Genomic DNA, 23520 nt, shown 5'->3' with positions numbered 1-23520 from the left:
GATACCCAGAATGGTTTTGTAGATGAAAATATACCAATGATTGAGGCGTCGAGATGTCTAGTTAACCATTGAGTATAACACACAATGGTGAGTAAGGGGTGCGCAGTTGAGCGCAAAAACATGGCTAGTTGTTTGGACTATCTCAACTGTGAAACACAGGTGCAAAAGAACTCACTGTGGAATAAGGTACATAACACACCAGACAAGAAATTCTAGCCTAAGAGTGTTCAACCTTGCGGTAAAAAAATGTGTTGATGGGAAACTATGAAAAACATGTCTAGTTGTTTGGCCGATCTAAAACTGTGGAACACAGGTACAAAATAACTCACTGTGGAATAAGGGACATAACACACCAGACAAGAATTTGTAGCCTAAGAGTGTTCAACCTTGCGGTAAAAAATGTGTTGTTGGGAAACTGTCAAAAACATGACTAGTTGTTTGGACTATCTCAACTGTGGCACACAGGTGCAAAAGAACTAACTGTGGAATAAGGTACATAACACACCAGACAATAAATTCTAGCCTAAGAGTGTTCAACCTTGCGGTAAAATAATGTGTTGTTGGGAAACTATGAAAAACATGTCTAGTTGTTTGGCCGATCTAAAACTGTGGAACACAGGTACAAAATAACTCACTGTGGAATAAGGGACATAACACACCAGACAAGAATTTGTAGCCTAAGAGTGTTCAACCTTGCGGTAAAAAATGTGTTGTTGGGAAACTGTCAAAAACATGACTAGTTGTTTGGACTATCTCAACTGTGGCACACAGGTGCAAAAGAACTAACTGTGGAATAAGGTACATAACACACCAGACAAGAAATTTTAGCCTAAGAGTGTTCAACCTTGCGGTAAAAAATGTGTTGCTGGTAAACTATATAAACATTACTAGTTGTTTGGACTATCTCAACTGTGGGACACAGGTGCAAAAGAACTCACTGTGGAATAAGGGACATAACATACCAGACAAGAAATTCTAGCCTAAGAGTGTTCAACCTTGCAGTAAAATAATGTTTTGTTGGGAAACTATAAAAAAACATGACTAGTTGTTTGAAATATCTCAACTGTGGGACACAGGTGCAAAAGAACTCACTGTGAAATAAGGGACATAACATACCAGACAAGAAATTCTAGCCTAAGAATGTTCAACCTTGCGGTAAAATAATGTGTTGTTGGGAAACTATCAAAAACATTTTTATTATTTATTTAGCCTTTATTTAACCAGGTAAAAATCCCATTGAGATCAAAGATCTCTTTTCCAAGGGAGACCTGGCCAAGAGGGCAGCGGCAAGGTTACATTAAAAACAGTAAACAACACATAAGACATCAAATTTACAACATTAAAACTTGCTCACATGACACATGTGCATACAGACAAGGTAGACTGCAGTCGTTTCACAGAAGCTTTAAACTCATTCAATGTAACAAGGGTCTGAAGTTGAATATTCGATTGTAGGTTATTCCAAGCCTTCGGTGCTGAAAACCTAAATGCTTTCTTACCCAGTTCAGTTCTTACTTTGGGGACGACAAATTGTAGAACATTCATTGAACGAAGATTGTGACTTCCTTGTTTCTTTGTTAAAAGACAAGACAGATAAGATGGAGTGATACCCAGAATGGTTTTGTAGATGAAAATATACCAATGATTGAGGCGTCGAGCACATAAAGATGTCTAGTTAACCATTGAGTATAACACACAATGGTGAGTAAGGGGTGCGCAGTTGAGCGTAAAAACATGGCTAGTTGTTTGGACTATCTCAACTGTGGCACACAGGTGCAAAAGAACTAACTGTGGAATAAGGGACATAACTCACCAGACAAGAAATTCTAGCCTAAGAGTGTTCAACCTTGCGGTAAAAAAATGTGTTGTTGGGAAACTATGAAAAACATGTCTAGTTGTTTGGACTATCTCAACTGTGGGACACAGGTGCAAAAGAACTCACTGTGGAATAAGGGACATAACACACCAGACAAGAAATTCTACCCTAAGAGTGTTCAACCTTGCGGTAAAAATGTTTTGTTGGGAAACTATCAAAAACATGACTAGTTGTTTGGCCGATCTCAACTGTGGAACACAGGTGCAAAATAACTCACTGTGGAATAAGGGACATAACACACCAGACAAGAAATTCTAGCCTAAGAGTGTTCAACCTTGCGGTAAAATAATGTGTTGTTGGGAAACTATCAAAAATATGACTAGTTGTTTGGACTATCTCAACTGTGGGACACAGGTGCAAAAGAACTCACTGTGGAATAACGGACATAACACACCAGACAAGAAATTTTAGCCTAAGAGTGTTCAACCTTGCGGTAAAAAATGTGTTGCTGGTAAACTATATAAACATTACTAGTTGTTTGGACTATCTCAACTGTGGGACACAGGTGCAAAAGAACTCACTGTGGAATAAGGGACATAACACACCAGACAAGAAATTCTAACCTAAGAGTGTTCAACCTTGCGGTAAAATAATGTTTTGTTGGGAAACTATCAAAAACATGACTAGTTGTTTGAAATATCTCAACTGTGGGACACAGGTGCAAAAGAACTCACTGTGAAATAAGGGACATAACATACCAGACAAGAAATTCTAGCCTAAGAATGTTCAACCTTGCGGTAAAATAATGTGTTGTTGGGAAACAATCAAAAACATTTTTATTATTTATTTAGCCTTTATTTAACCAGGTAAAAATCCCATTGAGATCAAAGATCTCTTTTCCAAGGGAGACCTGGCCAAGAGGGCAGCGGCAAGGTTACATTAAAAACAGTAAACAACACGTAAGACATAAAATTTACAACATTAAAACTTGCTCACATGACACATGTGCATACAGACAAGGTAGACTGCAGTCGTTTCACAGAAGCTTTAAACTCATTCAATGTAACAAGGGTTTGAATTTGAATATTCGATTGTAGGTTATTCTAAGCTTTCGGTGCTGAAAACCTAAATGCTTTCTTGCCCAGTTCAGTTCTTACTTTGGGGACGACAAATTGCAGAACATTCATTGAACGAAGATTGTGACTTCCTTGTTTATTTGTTAAAAGACAAGACAGATAAGATGGAGTGATACCCAGAATGCTTTTGTAGATGAAAATATACCAATGATTGAGGCGTCGAGATGTCTAGTTAACCATTGAGTATAACACACAATGGTGAGTAAGGGGTGCGCAGTTGAGCGCAAAAACATGGCTAGTTGTTTGGACTATCTCAACTGTGGGACACAGGTGCAAAAGAACTCACTGTGGAATAAGGGACATAACACACCAGACAAGAAATTCTAGCCTAAGAGTGTTCAACCTTGCGGTAAAAAATGTGTTGTTGGGAAACTGTCAAAAACATGACTAGTTGTTTGGACTATCTCAACTGTGGAACACAGGTGCAAAAGAACTCACTGTGGAATAAGGGACATAACACACCAGACAAGAAATTCTAGCCTAAGAGTGTTCAACCTTGCGGTAACAATGTGTTGTTGAGAAACTATCAAAAACATGACTAGTTGTTTGGACTATCTCAACTGTGGGACACAGGTGCAAAATAACTCACTGTGGAATAAGGGACATAACACACCAGACAAGAAATTCTAGCCTAAGAGTGTTCAACCTTGCGGTAAAATAATGTGTTGTTGGGAAACTATCAAAAACATGACTAGTTGTTTGAACTATCTCAACTGTGGGACACAGGTGCAAAAGAACTTCGACTATATAACCAACATATAAATTGGTTGTTAATTCGGGGCGGGACATGGATAAGCATTCTTGCTTTTTTTTTTTCCGTATCCCTTTTCAGTGGGTGCCGTTGCATGTCTGTCAAATTACAAAGAGTGATGAAGTGTTGCTATATTATGTCTGCCGGAATAAATAAATGCATTCATAGTTTCACTCACGGGCAGGTGCAGCAAACAGCCCGTCGCATTGCTTTAATGGCAATGCGGGATTAAACTGTATCAATGCATGTCGGGGGGGGGTGTTTTCTGCAACAATCCACAAAGAGAAAGGCGTCAAACATGCACTCAAAGACAAAAAAAAAATGCAATTTAACTGTTGAATTAATGAGCAATGAAAGAGGCTCTTTATTTATTTATCTGAAAGGATGCACATTGTATCAATTTACAATTCTCCCCAGGCCGTAGGGCTCACAACTTGAGAGAATTAATTACTTTTGTGTGTGTGTGTGTGTGTGTGTGTGTGTGTGTTGTTATTATTTTTAAAGTAATCTATCTCTGGCGAGAGCAAAGGGGGGAGGGAGGTGGGAGGCACAGAACACCCCGGAGCATTGTCCTTTAAACTAAAAGTCCTGGCTCGCATTATCTCCCAAAGCAGCACTCGCACCACGGCCAAGCAGTCTGCATGGGAGGAAGAGGAAGGCGGGGGTGAAGAGTATATATGACCACGAAATGAATCGATGTAAAAATGTCAGTCGTCAAGTGTTTTTATTTTATTTTTATTATTCAGGCCTAGGGATGGGAATGGAAAACCAGAATCGCTTGCCATTTTGTCAAACTCATTTTAGACCGGGGGGGGGCCACATGGAGAAAAATCTACTCCCAAGTGGGCCGGACTGGTAAAATCACGGCACGATAACTTAAAAATAAAGACTCCGAGGAGGACAAAAGCAGATAAGGAGGGTGTCTATTTTGGAGACTGCTTCGACCTTTAGGTGACTTGGTTCATTCTCTCACAGCGCTGGTATTTCTATTGTTTGCACAATATAAATAATAGGAATAATTGTTTGTACTATTGTTTGGTTGCTTTTTTTGTACAAACCCCGTTTCCATATGAGTTGGGAAATTGTGTTAGATGTAAATATAAACGGAATACAATGATTTGCAAATCCTTTTCAACCCATATTCAATTGAATGCACTACAAAGACAATATATTTGATGTTCAAACTCATAAACTTTATTTTTTTTTGCAAATAATAATTAACTTAGAATTTCATGGCTGCACCACGTGCCAAAGTAGTTGGGAAAGGGCATGTTCCCCACTGTTTTACATCACCTTTCCTTTTAACAACACTCAATAAAGGATTAGAATGTAGTGTACAAGTCCATTCATGTCAGCAATTAACTTAGAATGTGAAACGAATCTGTGATATTGACTCATTACATGCAAAGTGAGACGTGGCAATCCTTTATTTTGTTATAATTTTGATGATCATGGCTTGCACTTTTTGAAACCCCACATTTTCTGAGATTTTCAAAGTTTTCATAAACTGTGAGCCCCAATCATCACAATTATAACAAAGTCTTGAAATACCTAACTTTGCTTGTAATAAGTTATTATCACGTTACTAAATGTTACATTCTTGTGTAGTTTTGTTAAATTCTACATTATTATATTTATTTTCAAAAAAGTACTACATATGTGACCTCACTGTAGGCTTTGTATGGTCGTGTTACCTCTCAACTAAACAAAATTAAGGCTAATCCACCTTTTTGTTCTCTTTCTTTCCAAATAAGAATTGATAAGAGAACCGTTAAGGAACCGAATCGTTAAGCAGAATCGAAAGTGGAATCTGAGAAATCTTATCAGTTCCCATCCCTAATCAGGCCGCTTGTCGCGTTATGCCAAAAATGCATAATATGCTATGAACCAATGAGGAGTTTGACTATTTAGGGGTGCACAAAAAAAATCAAATCACATCCAAATTGGCAGAGATATTTATAAAACAATCTTGCCTTCCTCCATACTTCCAGGAAAAACTAAAACATTTTTCCAATTGTGACGTCAACGGATTATCCATATATGGTAGAAATTTGCCCCAAAGACTTTGTGCGAGTCCGCTTTTGTAGTCAATTAGCTCCTTTTTCTCTATCTTTTTCATTGTGGAGTAGACTGGCTCGTAGATGCACATGCATCGTCTGCTGTTGCCATTACTAATACAAAGTTTGAACTTGTATCTGTCAGTAGAATCGCTATGGAAGGGCTAAAAACTACAACGTTGGTGGTAGGGAGAAGACTATGCAAAAGTTTGGCCGAAGAACTACCATTACATCCCAGGAGGCACAAGACATTGATACGACGTTGATTTTACATACATGTCCTTTAAAACTGACTTTGAAACAATGTTGTATTTGTAAATTGTCTTAAAGTCAAAGTTAAAGTAACAATGATTGTCACACACACACTAGGTGTGGCGAAATTATTCTCTGCATTTGACCCATTACCCTTGATCACTGGGAGGTGAGGGGAGCAGTGAGCAGCAGCGGTGGCCGCGCCCGGGAATCATTTTTGGTGATTTAACCCCCAATTACAACCCTTGATGCTGAGTGCCAAGCAGGGAGGTAATGGGTTCCATGTTTATAGTCTTTGGTATGACTCGGCCGGGGTTTGAACTCACAACCTACCGATCTCAGGGTGGGCACTCCAACCCCTAGGCCACTGAGTAGGCAATGTTGATGTCTAACGTTGGATCCCCGTTGTTGGTTGGGAAATTACCAAATTTCAATGGTCAAATCAGCGGTACCACCCACCATTGAATTAACATTGACAAAAAACATGTTGTTTTATTGTTGTATTTGTGTTGTAAAATATTGGTTGGGAAATGGCCAAAATTCAATGGTCAAATCAACGTCAGAACCCAACATTGATTAAACGTCGTCAAAAAGCATGTTGTTTCAACGTTGTATTTGTGTTGTAAAATATTGGTTGAGAAATGACCAAAATTCGATGGTCAAATCAACGTCAGAACCCAACATTGATTAAACGTCGTCAAAAAGCATGTTGTTTCATCGTTGTATTTGTGTTGAAAACTATTGGTTGGGAAATGACCAAAATTCAATGGTCAAATCAAGGTTAGAACCCAACATTGATTGAATGTCGTCAAAAAGCATGTTGTTTCAACGTTGAATTTGTGTTGAAAAATATTGATTGAGAAATGACCAAAATTCAATGGTCATATCAGCGTAACAACCCGACATTGAATTAAAAAACACTTTAAGACCAATGTCTTGGAAAAATATATCACTCTTGAATCAACACAGTAGTTAATACTATGATCAATGTTAATTAAAATACTAAATGTGGGATATAAATAATAATGGAAGTATAATTGTTTGTATATAGTATATAAATTGGTACAAATGTTTAACATGCGTATAAGGATATTTTACATGCCTTTACTGTGTATATAATTGAACAGTGTTCATGTTGTGTATAATGTGTATTTATAATATGTTGTACAAAGGACATTTCATAATTTTCGGAAGTTCATCTTGTACTTGACATTGTTTATAGGGTTAGGCGCTATAAGTGTTCAACTTCAGCCTAAACCCTTTCGGTCTGCAACATTTTCATTTTCATTTTCAATCTATGAATGTGCAACTGTTTGTTTATTTTGTTGACCATTGACCGAAGAATAATAAACTAAAAAAAAAAAAAAAAAAGAATTAACGTTGTCAAAAAACATGTTGTTTTATTGTTGTATTTGTGTTGTAAAATATTGGTTGGGAAATGGCCAAAATTCAATGGTCAAATCAACGTCAGAACCCAATATTGATTAAACGTCGTCAAAAAGCATGTTGTTTCAACGTTGTATTTGTGTTGTAAAATATTGGTTGGGAAATGACCAAAATTCAATGGTCAAATCAACGTCAGAACCCAACATTGATTAAACGTCGTCAAAAAGCATGTTGTTTCAACATTGTATTTGTTATAAAATATTGCTTGGGAAATGACCAAAATTCAATGGTCAAATCAAGGTCAGAACCCAACATTGATTAAACGTCATCAAAAAACATGTTTCAACGTTGAATTTGTGTTGAAAAATATTGGTTGGGAAATGACCAAAATTCAATGGTCAAATCAACGTCAGAACCCAACATTGATTAAACGTCGTCAAAAAGCATGTTGTTTTATTGTTGTATTTGTGTTGTAAAATATTGGTTGGGAAATGGCCAAAATTCAATGGTCAAATCAACGTCAGAACCCAATATTGATTAAACGTCATCAAAAAAGCATGTTGTTTCAACGTTATATTTGTGTTGAAAAATATTGGTTGGAAAATGACCAAAATTCAATGGTCAAATCAACGTCAGAACCCAACATTGATTAAACGTCGTCAAAAAGCATGTTGTTTCAACGTTGTATTTGTGTTGTAAAATATTGGTTGAGAAATGACCAAAATTCAATGGTCAAATCAACGTCACAACCCGACATTGAATTAACGTTGTCAAAAAACATGTTGTTTTATTGTTGTATTTGTGTTGTAAAATATTGGTTGGAAAATGACCAAATTTCAATGGGCAAATCAAGGTCAGAACCCAACATTGATTAAACGTCGTCAAAAAGCATGTTGTTTCAACATTGTATTGGTGTTATAAAATATTGCTTGGGAAATGACCAAAATACAATGGTCAAATCAACGTCAGAACCCAACATTGATTAAATGTCGTCAAAATGCATGTTGTTTCAATGTTGAATTTGTGTTAAAAAATATTGGTTGAGAAATGACCAAAATTGGATGGTCAAACCAACGTCAGAACCCAACATTGATTAAACGTTGTCAAAAAGCATGTTGTTTCAACGTTGTATTTGTGTTGAAAAATATTGGTTGGAAAATGACCAAATTTCAATGGTCAAATCAAGGTCAGAACCCAACATTGATTAAACGTCGTCAAAAAGCATGTTGTTTCAACATTGTATTGGTGTTATAAAATATTGCTTGGGAAATGACCAAAATACAATGGTCAAATCAACGTCAGAACCCAACATTGATTAAACGTCGTCAAAATGCATGTTGTTTCAATGTTGAATTTGTGTTAAAAAATATTGGTTGAGAAATGACCAAAATTGGATGGTCAAAGCAACGTCAGAGCCCAACATTGATTAAACGTTGTCAAAAAGCATGTTGTTTCAACGTTGTATTTGTGTTGAAAAATATTGGTTGGGAAATGACCAAAACTCAATAATCATATCAATGTCAGAACCCAACATTGATTAAACGTTGTAAAAACGCATGTTGTTTCAACGTTGTATTTGTGTTGAAAAATATTGGTTGGAAAATGACCAAATTTCAATGGTCAAATCAAGGTCAGAACCCAACATTGATTAAACGTCGTCAAAAAGCATGTTGTTTCAACATTGTATTGGTGTTATAAAATATTGCTTGGGAAATGACCAAAATACAATGGTCAAATCAACGTCAGAACCCAACATTGATTAAACGTCGTCAAAATGCATGTTGTTTCAATGTTGAATTTGTGTTAAAAAATATTGGTTGAGAAATGACCAAAATTGGATGGTCAAAGCAACGTCAGAACCCAACATTGATTAAACGTTGTCAAAAAGCATGTTGTTTCAACGTTGTATTTGTGTTGAAAAATATTGGTTGGGAAATGACCAAAACTCAATAATCATATCAATGTCAGAACCCAACATTGATTAAACGTTGTAAAAAAGCATGTTGTTTCAACGTTGTATTTGTGTTGAAAAATATTGGTTGGAAAATGACCAAATTTCAATGGTCAAATCAAGGTCAGAACCCAACATTGATTAAACGTCGTAAAAAAGCATGTTGTTTCAACATTGTATTGGTGTTTTAAAATATTGCTTGGGAAATGACCAAAATACAATGGTCAAATCAACGTCAGAACCCAACATTGATTAAACGTCGTCAAAATGCATGTTGTTTCAATGTTGAATTTGTGTTAAAAAATATTGGTTGAGAAATGACCAAAATTGGATGGTCAAAGCAACGTCAGAACCCAACATTGATTAAACGTTGTCAAAAAGCATGTTGTTTCAACGTTGTATTTGTGTTGAAAAATATTGGTTGGGAAATGACCAAAACTCAATAATCATATCAATGTCAGAACCCAACATTGATTAAACGTTGTAAAAAAGCATGTTGTTTCAACGTTGTATTTGTGTTGAAAAATATTGGTTGGAAAATGACCAAATTTCAATGGTCAAATCAAGGTCAGAACCCAACATTGATTAAACGTCGTCAAAAAGCATGTTGTTTCAACATTGTATTTGTGTTGTAAAATATTGGTTGGGAAATGACCAAATTTCAATGGTCAAATTAGCGTCAGAACCCAACATTGATTAAACGTTGTCAAAAAGAATGTTGTTTCAACGTTGTATTTGTGTTGTAAAATATTGGTTGGTAAATGACCAAAATTCAATGGTCAAATCAAGGTCAAAACCCAACATTGATTAAACGTCATCAAAAAAGCATGTTGTTTCAACGTTGTATTTGTGTTGTAAAATGTTGGTTGGTAAATAACCAAAATTCAATGGTCCAATCAACGTCAGGACCCAACATTGATTAAACGTCGCCAAAAACCACGTTGTTCTAACGTTAGGTTTGAGTTTCTCAACCTCAGGACTTAATTTAACAAGTTCTCAATGTTGTTTCAATGTCTTTTGCCTGCTAGTATGTTATTTGGACCACAAGGAAGTGTTTTAAATGTAGAGGAAAAATTACTAATACAAAGTTTAAACTTGTATCTGTCAGTAGAATCGCTATGGAAGGGCTAAAAACTACAACGTTGGTGGTAGGGAGAAGACGCTGTCGAAGTGGAGGGAGATAAATAAAACAGCTTGAAAACGACGTTGATTATACATACATGTCTTTTAAAACTGATTTTGAAACAATGTTGCAAAATAACTGTATTTGTAAATTGAGACAATGTTGATGTCTAATGTTGGGAAATGACCAAATTTCAATGGTCAAATCAACGTCAGAACCTGACATTGAATTAACGTTTTCAAAAAAACATGTTGTTTTATTGTTGTATTTGTGTTGTACAATATTGGGAAATGACAAAAATTCAATGGTCCAATCAACGTCAGGACCCAACATTGATTAAACGTCGCCAAAAACCATGTTGTTCTAACGTTAGGTTTGAGTTTCTCAACGTCCGGACCTAATTCAACAAGTTTGTTTTTATGTCCTGTGCCTGCTGAGATGTTATGTCGACCACAAGGAAGTGTTTTAAATGCAGAAAAAAAATCATGATAGGACACCGTTCAGGGGTGCCAAAAGAATGTGAGGGCAAAAAAATAATTTATTGAGTCGCACAGAGGAAGACCACAGCTCGGTCGAAGAAGTGAAAAAGGGTGCCTCGCCCTGGGTGTTGTTGAAACACCCTGTCCAACTCTGTCCGTTTATTAGTGTTTTTAACACTCAAAGTGTGAGCGCTTATCTTTGCTCCTTCAGCAAAATCGGAACTATTAAGGCGGAATATTCTTTTTGCGAAGCACTGACAGGCAGATTTTTTCTTTATTTTCCAAAGCAGCTGACCCGTCTTTAAAATAGCAAAAATTGGTGATAAGGCATCGTTTTCTTTTGAAGAACTTTTATGGGCATGGTTATTAATTGGAGCAATTGTTGGCTATTGGGCGATGCAATCGGGTTTCAATTAAAATCTAAAATGGACCGCCGTGCCTCGCAGCCATCTTGTCTGTCCTCTTTGTCAAAACAGCTTCTTCTTCTATGGTACATTCTATGTCAGTGGTCCCCATCCTTTTTTGCACCCTGGACCGGTTTAATGTAGGCATTATTTTCTGGGACCGGCTTTCCACTTGTGTCAGACAAACACAGCAAGAATACAGCAAGAACTATAACGCTGAATTAGTGTTTCTTTGCAATGACATGCAGATGGAAATCAGCCTTTGGCTACAATCTGCATACTTGCCACCTTGAGACCTTCGATTTCGGGAGGTGGGGGTGGGGGGCGTGGTTGGGGCGGGGGCGTGGTTAAGAGGGAAGGTGTATATTTACAGCTAGAATTCACCAAGTCAAGTATTTCATATATATATATATATATATATATATATATATATATATATATATATATATATACATATATATATATAGATATATATATATATATATATATATATATATATATATATATATATATATATATATATATATATATATATAAATAAGAGAAATACTTGAATTTCAGTGTTCATTTATTTACACATATACACACACATAACACTCATCTACTCATTGTTGAGTTAAGGGTTGAATTGTCCATCCTTGTTCTATTCTCTGTCACTATTTTTCTAACCATGCTGAACACCCTCTCTGATGATGCATTCTGATTCGTCTCCTTGTTGTGTGCGCAGTTGCGCACTCTTTAAAAGCCGCAGACGTTATTGTCACATATGCATGTACAGTAGATGGCAGTATTGCCCTGTTTAAGAGTGTCACAACATTGCTGTTTACGGCAGACGAACTGCTTTACGGTAGACGAAAACGTGACTGCTGTTGTTGTGTGTTGTTGCCGCGCTGGGAGGACGTTAATGAAACTGCCTAACAATGAACCCACATAAGAAACCAAGAACTCGCCCTCCATCATTCTACGGTTATAACGTCATTGGGCAGGCATGCTGTTTTATTATGGGAAAGCTGACGTGAAAACAGGCTGTCGACACGTCACTCAGGTCCGCCTGAATTTCGGGAGATTTTCGGGACAAAATTTGTCCCGGGAGGTTTTCGGGAGAGGCGCTGATTTTCGGGAGTCTCCCGGAAAATTTGGGAGGGTTGGCAAGTATGACAATCTGTCACTTTTATATTTGATATGTTCATTAATGTGCATTGTATCATGTCACAAAGTTATAACAAATAGTAACTTCCTCTGAGGAGTTTTATTGTACATCTATAAACAAGCTCATTGGTGTGTCTAGTGCACAGGTGTCAAACTCAATGATCTGGCCCTCCACGTCATTTTATATGGCCCGCAAAAGCCTGGAAATAATATGTGTCAATGAAATACCTTACATTTTCTTTCTTTACTTTCTTATTTTCTTACTAAAGGTATAGGGTTTTTTTCCAGTTTGAAAGGGAAAAAAAATATTGTCCAATATTGCAACAAATATTATATTGTCTAACTTTGTTGGTCAAAGTCCAAATAAATACTTAAATATCTGCTTAACTTATGGTTTCGAAGCAAATTATCCATCAAATTGTACACTATAAAAATGACTAATAGATTTTACTGTAAAATTTGGGGAGTTTTTTTCACAGCATATTACTGTAAATTGGGAAAAAAACGACCAATATTAGTTTTTAATTCAACTGAGCTGTGAGTTTTTTTATGATTTTTTTTTACTTTAAAATCCACAGTTGATGATTTTATGGTACCAAATTTTACTATGGTAAAAAAAAACTGGCACCTGAGTTGCCAAAATAAAATTAAACAGCGATACTGTATATCTATTTATAGCAGTGGTTCTTAACCTTGTTGGAGTACCGAACCCCACCAGTTTCATATGCGCATTCACCGAACCCTTCTTTAGTGAAAAAAAATAAAAATAAAAATAAAAATTTCAAATTCAAAAAGAAGTTATGTTTTTTTACTGGTGCACAAAATGAATCACCTTGTTCAAAGAACAAAACCAACACAATGCATGAACTCACAACAAATTACACACCTTACCCACATTACCATGAATTGATTAACATGGACCCCGACTTAAACAAGTTGAAAAATGTATTCGGGTGTTACCATTTAGTGGTCAATTGTACAGAATATGTACTGTACTGTGTAAACTGTACTGTATTCTCTTCCTTTGCAATCTGCTAGTAAAAGTTTCAATCAATAAATAGAAAAAACCTGCAAATCAAATGGAAAATTAGAGGGAACATTGTTTGGGGGTATCCATAATACACCGATAGGGAGAAATTTTATTTACACGATAATTCGGATGTGTCTATACCTCCGTGGCGGAGGCTCCGCCAAACCCCTGAGGCAGACTCACCGAACCCCTAGGGTTCGATCGAACCCAGGTTAAGAACCACTGATTTATAGTAATATGTTGTAAAAAATAATACAAATTAAAAAAAACACCATGTATTTTACAGTCCAATATTTGGTAACACTTTAGTACGGGGAACATATTCACCATTAATTAGTCGCTTATTAAAGTAGCAAAGACTTAATTTAGAGTTATTTGGACACTAGGGGAACGTATAAGGGTTAGGTTTAGGGTTACTAATAAGCAATAATTCTGAGGTTATTGAGAGAAGACTCTTAGTTAATGGATTACTGGTTGTATAATAAGGCCATGCAGAATAAGGCATTAATAAGTACTTAATAATGACTAATTAAGAGCCAATATGTTACTAATTTGCATGTGAATAAGCAAATAATTAATGGTGAATATGCTCCCCATACTAAAGTGTGACTATATTATCTAACTTTGTTGGTCAAAATCCAAATAAATACTTAAATATCTGCTTAACTTACGATTTCGAAGCAAGTTATCCATCAAATTATACACTATAAAAATGACCAATAGATTATACGGTAAAATTTGGGGAAGTTTTTTTTACAGCATATTACTGTAAGTTGGGGAAAAAACGACCAATGTTTGTTTTTTTACAGTAAAATTCTTAATTCAACTGAGCTGTCAGGTTTTTTTTTAAGTTTCTTTTACTGTAAAATCCACAGTTGATTTTATGGTACCAAATTTTACTATGGTAAAAAAACTGGCACTGAGTTGCCAAAATAAAATTAAACAGCAGTACTGTAGTTCTATTTATAGTAATATGTTGTAAAAATAATAATAAAAACAAAACAAAAAAACATCATATATTTCACAGTACAATATTTGGTAACACTTTAGTATGGGGAACATATTCTAAGTAACAAACACTTAATTAAGCGTTATTTGGATACTAGGGGAACATATTCTAAGTGACAAAGACTTAAGTTAGGGTTAGAGGGTTAGGGTTGTTGTATAATAAGGCCATGCAGAATAAGGCATTAATAAGTACTTAATAATGACTAATTAAGAGCCAATATGTTACTAATTTGCATGTTAATAAGCAACTAATTAATGGTGAATATGTTCCCCATACTAAAGTGTTACCCAATATTTCACTGGCAACTAAGCTGCCAGTTTTTTTCTGTAAAAAACAGTGGTAAAATCGGCAGATTTTTTTTACTCTTTACATAAAAATGTTTTAAATTATTTTAATTCATAGGCAAATTCGTTAACTTTTTACTGTTACAAGCGACCCTCTAATGGCAGCCATGACTGCGGTGTGGCCCTCAATGAAAACAAGTTTGACACCCCTGGTCTGGTGGGACAAGCCAAAGTTCAGTCGGACAAAATGCAGTCCTATATAAACTAGAAGAGGCAATTCCTGAAGGAATTGCATGTGAATGCTCCAATGCTGAAGTTGAAGTGAAATGCTGACAGAATGTAGCATGAATGTAAGAATGGTTTGAATATTGGAATGGTTTGAATGTTGAAGAGTTTGAATTTCCAGGGAAACCGGAGTTTGGTTCGGAACTTGGGAAAGTGTTTGTTTCAATGTCCAGGATGAGTGGAATGTGTTAATGTTGGAATGATTTGAATAGGTGGAAAAATGTGGGAATTGTGCAACTTGGAAAAATGTCCTATTCATTTCAATGGAAACTTCCTGGAAATTTGGGAATTTTTGGAAAAGCGGGATTTTTTTTTAATAATTAAGAGCGTTAATGGCCGATTTGAATATGGATGAGCTATATTGGTTGGTGTTAGAATTGTTTAAATCGGGCAAGAAATGTTGAAGTAGTAAATGGTATTAGGGAATTTCGGGAAAATCTGGAATTTTTTTGAGCTTTGAAAAAGGGTAGTTTGAATTTCCAGAATGGTGGATTGTGTTAAAGGTAGAATGTTTTGAATGGGTTGAAGAATGTGGGAATTGCGGAAGTTAGAAAAATGGCCAATTCATTTTGAATGGGGAAAATGCAAAAAATAAAAAAATAAATAAAAAAAGGAATTATGGGAAATCCGGGAATTTGTTTAGAATTGTTGAAGTAGAGCACACAATTCCTGAACAGGCTGAATATTTTGAAGTTGGAATGGTTTAAATCAGATGAAAAATGTGTGAATTGTGGAACTTTGAAGAATGTCCCATTGATTTCGATGTGAATTTCAGAAAAATGTGGGAATTTTGGGAAAAGTGGGAATTTTTTTTGAAAATGGTAAAAAAAAACTTGAATGGTCTGAATGAGTTTATAGGGTTGGTGTTAAAATTTTTCAAATCAGTCGAGAAATGTTGAAGTAGTAACATGTTGAATTGAGAAATGGTATTACGGAATTCCTGGAATTCCGGGAAAACCGGGAATTTTTCCAGTTCAAAAAACAACTTCGTTTTTTTTCCTAATTAAGGGGAATCTTTTGACGGTAGAATGGTTGAAATGCGTAGAAAAATGTGGAAGGAGTAGTCGCCAGAAAAAAGGGTGGAAATGGAGCTTTGGAAAAGCAAAAATTCTGGAAAATCATGGAATTTTACTTCACTTAGAAAAAAGGAAGCTTAAATTTCCAGAACGTTGGAATAGGTTGAAGGTGGAACAGTTTGCATAGGTTGAAAAATGTGGAAATGGTGGAAGTTTGAAAAATGGCCAACTCATTTAGAATGGGGAAAATGCAAAAAAAAAAAAGGAATTATGGGAAATCGGGGAATTTTTTTTGAATTGTTGAAGTAGAGCACACAATTCCTGAACAAGCTGAATATTTTGAAGTTGGAACAGTTTTAATCAGATGAAAAATGTGTGAATTGTGGAACTTTGAAGAATGTCCCATTTATTTCAATGTGAATTTCAGAAAAATGTGGGAATTTCGGGAAAAGTGCGAATTTTTTTTGAAAATGGTAAAAAACTTGAATGGTCTGAACGAGTTTATAGGGTTGGTGTTAAAACAAATTCAAACCAGTCGAGAAATGTTGAAGTAGTGACATGTTGAATTGAGAAATTGTATTACGGAATTCCTGGAATTCCGGGAAAATCAGGAATTTTTCTAGTTCAAAAAACAACTTTGTTTTTGTCCTAATTAAGAGGAATCTTTTGACAGTGGAACGGTTGAAATGCGTTGGAAAAATGAGGAAGGAGTAGTCGCTAGAAAAAGGGTGGAAATGGAGCTTTGGAAAAACAAAAATTCTGGAAAATCATGGAATTTTTTTTTAACTTAGAAAAAAGGAAGCTTGAATTTCCAGCATGGTGGAATAGGTTGAAGGTAGAATGGTTTGAATAGGTTTAAAAATGTGGAAATGGTGGAAGTTTGAAAAATGGTCAACTCATTTAGAATGGGGAAAATGCAAAAAAAAAAAAAGGAATTATGCGAAATCAGGGAATTTTTTTTTAATTGTTGAAGTAGAGCGCACAATTCCTGAACAGGATGAATATTTTGAAGTTGGAACAGTTTTATTCAGATGAAAAATGTGTGAATTGTGGAACTTTGAAGAATGTCCCATTGATTTCAATGTGAATTTCAGAAAAATGTGGGAATTTCGGGAAAAGTAGGAATTTTTTTTGAAAAAAAAACTTGAATGGTCTGAACGAGTTTATAGGGTTGGTGTTAAAAAAAATTAAAATCAGTCGAGAAATGTTGAAGTAGTGACATGTTGAATTGAGAAATGGTATTACGGAATTCCGGGAAAATCGGGAATTTTTCCAGTTCAAAAAACAACTTCGTTTTTGTCCTAATTAAGAGGAATCTTTTGACAGTGGAGCGGTTGAAATGCGTTGGAAAAATGGGGAAGGAGTAGTCGCTAGAAAAAGGGTGGAAATGGGGCTTTGGAAAAACAAAAATTCTGGAAAATCATGGAATTTTTTTTTAACTTAGAAAAAAGGAAGCTTAAATTTCCAGCATGATGGAATAGTTTGAAGGTAGAATGGTTTGAATAGGTTGAAAAATGTGGAAATGGTGGAAGTTTGAAAAATGGCCAACTCATTTAGAATGGGGAAAATGCAAAAAAAAAAAAGAAGGAATTATGGGAAATCCGGGAATTTGTTTAGAATTGTTGAAGTAGAGCACACAATTCCTGAACAGGCTGAATATTTTGAAGTTGGAACAGTTTTAATCAGATGAAAAATGTGTGAATTGTGGAACTTTGAAGAATGTCCCATTTATTTCAATGTGAATTTCAGAAAAATGTGGGAATTTCGGGAAAAGTGGGATTTTTTTTTTGAAAATGGTAAAAAAATTTGAATGGTCTGAAAGAATTTATAGGGTTGGTGTTAAAAATGTTCAAATCAGTCGAGAAATGTTGAAATAGTGACATGTTGAATTGAGAAATGGTTTCCAGTTCAAAAAACAACTTCGTTTAAGAGGAATGTTTTGACAGTGTAACGGTTGAAATGCGTTGGAATGGTTTGAATAGGTTGAAAAATGTGCAAATGGTGGAAGTTTGAACAATGGCCAATTCATTTTGAATGGGGGAAAATGTCCCGGAAAACCTGGAATTCTGGGAAATCTGGGAATTTTTGGAATTTGCCAAGGGAAAACCCGCGATTCCCGAATATGCTGAACAGTTTGAAGTTGGAACGGTTTGAATCGGGTGAAAAATGTGGAAGGTAGAAAGCGCCAAAATCTGGAGAAGAAGAAGAATAATAACAATATGGGCTGCTTGCATTGCAGCAGTCCCATAATAATAATAATAAGGTTAAATAGATGCATTTTGGTGTAGAAAACCATGCGTGTGAATGTTTTGGAGCATTTACACTTATTTAATGTTTCTCTTTGGCCCGGTAGAAAATGTGTCCGGTACCAGTCCACGGACCGGTGGTTGGGGACCACTGTTCTATGTCACATGCTTGTTGGTAGAATTAACATATGGAAGATGTGTCCTAAAGCTGTGATTAATGTGGGGAATGTTTAATTCCTCCTACGTGGGATGCTTGATGTGATGTATGTACACATATGTGCTGCTAACCACCTCCATGATGGCCTAATTGGTTTAGCAGCCGAGGGGCCAAAGGCCAGCGGAGCATAGCCAAACTCAACATGAACCTGATGTTGAGAAGTAATGCTTCTCGCTATAGGAGGGAAGCATTTTTTCTATTATTATTAAGCACCCCCTCACTCACTTCAGAGTGGTCCGGCGTGCTCCGACTGGAGGTAATCTCTTCCATTTGAACACATTGTGAGACCCTTTTCCTGGCGAGTGTCGCATGCCATTACAATAATCTACAATATTGAATTGGGAGCTTTATGCGGCGGCAATAACGCGCTCGCTGTAATATTCGGGGGGCCGAGCCCTAACCTGCGGTATCAGCAGGCCTCTCTGTTGGCTTTGCCGAGCCCACTTTTTTTGTGCGGGGATCTGAAGGGATCGTTTAGCGCTTCCAAGTACATTACTATTCATGAGGCGGCTAGGCTAGGGGCGCAGGATTAGGGACTCCCTCGGTGCTTGTTGTGCTGCAGGCTCGGGCTCGGGCCTCGGGCTGTCTGGCACGGATGGTGGGTCTATTATCGCCCTTTGGGACCCTTGTGTCCCCACAGCAGAACGCTTACTGACAGCGCCAGCTAATGGAAACTGTCTCTCTTGTTCCCTGAACCCATCACTCCCCTTGCAGCCTTTAAGACAGCCTGCATGTATTTATGCATATACTTGTACTCCTCGGTGTATTTACTCACTCATGTACCTTCATAAATATTCTTTGATATTTATATAGATAGGCTCCAGCGACCCCCCGCGACGCCGAAAAGGGACAAGCGGTAGAAAATGGATGGATGGATTTATATATATACTCTAAGAAAATATTTTTGACAGCTCAGTCGCTAGAAATTTACCATAACTGTGTTAAACAGTGAATTACTGTAAAAAAAATAAGAAATAAAAAATAAAAATAAATAGATAAATAAAATGTTATTTTTACAGTAAAATTCTGGAAACTGGGTTGACATTTTTTTTTTTTTTTTTTTTTTTTTTTTTTTAACCGAGATTTGCACCAGCTTGTCCTTATTTTACAGCCAAACATTACGCATTACATTACAAAGCATCAAAAGCCAGAATAAAGAATCCCATCACTGAAAAAAAAAAAAAGGCAGCCACGGGGCCAAAGAAAGTTCTGAGTAGTAGCACTTTAATAAAGAAGGTGAGAAACACTTTTGAATTTAAGAAACCCGCTGTCCCCTTCTTCCCTCTCCGTCTTTGCTGACAAGAGGGAAAGTCTTGTTCATTTATCCATTTCATTCACTTGTATTATACATTGTTTTCTGCATGTTACACTATAATTATTCCATATGGATTAACTGCTGGTTTTACATTATTTATTTTTGTAAAAATTGCTTTGGTGTTTGTACAAAACGTTTTTATGTGACCTATATATATATATATATATATATATATACATCCATCCATCCATTTTCTACCGCTTATTCCCTTTGGGGTCGCGGGGGGCGCTGGAGCCTATCTCAGCTACAATCGGGCGGAAGGCGGGGTACACCCTGGACAAGTCGCCATCTCATCACAGGGCCTATATATATATATATATATATATATATATATATATATATATATATATATATATATATATATATATATATGTATGTGTGGGAAAAAAATCACATTATTGTCTTTGAGGTCCCAAATGTGTTTGCTGAGTTCTGTGGTATTTCGCAGGTTTTTGTTCCTGAAAGAAGCCTTGTGATTGTTCCATGGTATTTCGCAGGTTTTTGTTCCACAAGGCTTCTTTCAGGAACAAAAACCTGCGAAATACCACAGAACTCAGCAAACACATTTGGGACCTCAAAGACAATAATGTTGAATATTCAATAACATGGCAAATTCTTGCATCCAGCACACCTTACAATAGTGGTAATAAAAGATGCAACCTATGCTTGAAAGAGAAACTGTTTATTATTTACCGTCCAGACCTGTCATCCCTCAACAAGCGCAGCGAAATTGTAACAGCATGCCGCCATAGACGGAAACACCTCCTAGGTAACACATGAGCCAATCACCACGCCCCTACGCCAGCCTGTACCCACCCACTCTGTGCCCTATATAAACCATGGTATGCGAATGCTCCCATTAAAATCTCCTGATGATTGAGGGTACCCCCCCTCATGAAACAGGCCTGTAGAGATGAAATAGTCTTGTGATTTTTTTCCCACACATACATATATTGCGCTCTACTACGGTATCGAGCACTATTTTTTGGATAACCTTATTAAGACATATATATATATATATATATATATATATATATATATATATATATATATATATATATATATATATATATATATATATATATATATATATATATATATATATACATATGTGTGTGTGTGTGCGTGTGTGTGTGTGTGTTTATGTGTATATGTATATACAGTATATGTGTGTATATATGTATATGATATGTATGTATGTACGTGGGGGTATATGTATGTATGTATGTGTATATATGTGTGCATGTATGTATATATGTATACTACTATATGATATACACGTATATATGTATGTGTGTATATGTATGTATATGTATATGCATGTATATATGCATATATATCATATATATATATATATATATATATATATATATATATATATATATACATATATATATAACATACATACATATATATGATGTATATTTATGTACATATATGATATATACAGTATATATATTTTATATATTTATATACACACACACACACACAGTCTATATATCAGATTAATCACAGACTATTACTGACTTGAATACCTCATTATTTGGACACAAATGCAATTTTGTTGTCAGAATGTCATTCAGGAAGATTTTTTTTTTTAATTGTTTTTTTGTCTACTTAAATGCAATAATAAATCGAATGCAGTACGTTTTACAGTTGGATCTAAAGTCCAGTCAGGGTGCATGTTGAGTCGCAGTCTCCTTATTCATACTTGCACTGACATGTGCATTGACCTGATCACTAATCATTTAACTACCCGCACCGCCTGCCTTTCCCATCCAGGGTTGAAGTAAAGAAACATGTACAGTTCAAATAAACTCATCTGCATATATGCAGTACATGATAAATTAGACATGTTTTTCTGATTAATCACATAAATTTACTTTTTCTCCTTCCAATGTGCTTTTTTTTTTTTTGCACACGTTTTTTTTGTCTAATTGTATTTCTGCAGTGGGCATCATGCACTTATTGTTACACAATATTGATTCTTGTCTCTACTATTGCAAAATGATCAAATATTCAAACACAAGAAGTGAATAATCCAGCAGTACTTGCTGAAACATACATGGAGAAGGTATTGTAGGATTAAAATCAACTGTGCTTCTTTCTACTCTTTTTCGGTCATGTTGAATTGTGCCATTTCATTCATGTCCAAGTTGTCTCATGTTTTACCTGCTTTAAACCTCAGTTATTCCTCCCCCCCTCCAGGTGATGAGTATCCTGAGCAACCCCGGCGGCGTGCCCTCTCAGTCACAGCACGACTTCTCCATCTCGCCGCTACACGGCAGCCTGGAGGGTTCCAACCCCATCTCGGCCAGCTGTAGCCAGCGCTCGGACACCATCAAGAGCGTGGACAGCCTGGCCTCCTCGCAGTCCTACTGCCCCCCCACCTACAGCGCCACCAGCTACAGCGTGGACCCTGTCACCGCCGGTTACCAGTACAGCCAGTATGGTCAGAGTGAGTACACCTTTTGAACCGTGTTTTTGGCAGGGTTTTATGAAACACTTATTTTACTTATTTAAAAAAAAAAGTAAAACATTTTAAAAATAAAATAATTACATTAGTTTAAAAAAATATATATATAATTCTAAGCTAATGGAATTTTTTTTAATGTAGTATTAAAATATTCCAATATGTAAACAGTATTAAAAATAGTACAAACATTTTAAGTACAAAACAATACTAATAAATATTATTTAAAATTTCTGGTACTACCACTTGCCAAGCTGTAATATTTTAATATTATATTGTATCATATATATTATATATAATATTATAACTTAGTAAATTAATATTATAAAATGGTGTCCATCCAAATGACAAAATAATGTTCTTTAATGAAAGAACAACATTTTTATATCTAATAACATATAGATTATCAAACATAATAACATTGGGGAAAAAAAACATTCACAAAAAATATTTAATTAGATGCAATACTAAAAAAAAATGTACACCACATTACTTCAATAATTTAAGAAAATACTATAAAATATAAGAAATAATTTAAAAAAATTATGAGGATAATACTAAATGTACAGAAAAATACTACAAATGGTATAAAATAACATTACTTCTGGCACTACACCCAGCCTAGTATATGTTTTTTAATAATAATACAACAAAAATCACGAACATAAATACAAACTAAAAATAAAAAGCTAAAAATAAAAAACATTTTTTTACATGAAAAAATAACACAATGCTAAATATAATAATATAATTCTAGAAATTTTAAAAACATGAAAAAGTAAAAAAATACAAATATAAAATAAAATTGCAAAAAAGTAATTTTACTTTCACATTACTTAAATAATTTAAAAAATACTATAAAATATAAGAAATTATAAAAAACTAGGAGGATAAAACTAAATGTACAGAAAAATACTACAAATGGTATAAAATAACATTACTTCTAGCACTACACCGAGCCTAGTATCTGTTTTTTTAATAATAATTTTAAAAAATCACGAACATAAATACAAAATAAAAATAAAAAGCTCAAAATACAAAACATAATTTTTTTTTAATGAAAAAATAACAAAATGCTAAATTTAATAATATATTTCTAGAAATATTAAAAACATGAAAAAGTAAAAAAAATAAAAATATA

The 23520-nt window shown here is 35.2% G+C and overlaps 1 protein-coding gene across 9 annotated transcripts in view; it reads left to right on the top strand.

Annotated features, from left to right (window-relative positions):
* The window catches only part of pax7a (paired box 7a), a 175982-nt gene that overhangs the window by 145178 nt on the left and 7284 nt on the right, over nucleotides 1-23520 (top strand). For all 9 annotated transcript variants that reach the window (XM_061938895.2, XM_061938879.2, XM_061938934.2 and 6 more), the window contains one exon: nucleotides 22115-22364. In XM_061938895.2, the coding sequence (XP_061794879.1) occupies nucleotides 22115-22364 (250 nt within the window). The remainder of the gene's footprint in view (nucleotides 1-22114; nucleotides 22365-23520) is intronic.

The sequence above is a fragment of the Nerophis lumbriciformis genome, linkage group LG03, assembly GCF_033978685.3.
Source record: "Nerophis lumbriciformis linkage group LG03, RoL_Nlum_v2.1, whole genome shotgun sequence".
Taxonomy (NCBI): Eukaryota; Metazoa; Chordata; class Actinopteri; order Syngnathiformes; family Syngnathidae; genus Nerophis; species Nerophis lumbriciformis.
The sequence above is the reverse complement of the archived record's forward strand: the minus strand, read 5'-3'. Positions and strand labels throughout refer to the sequence as shown.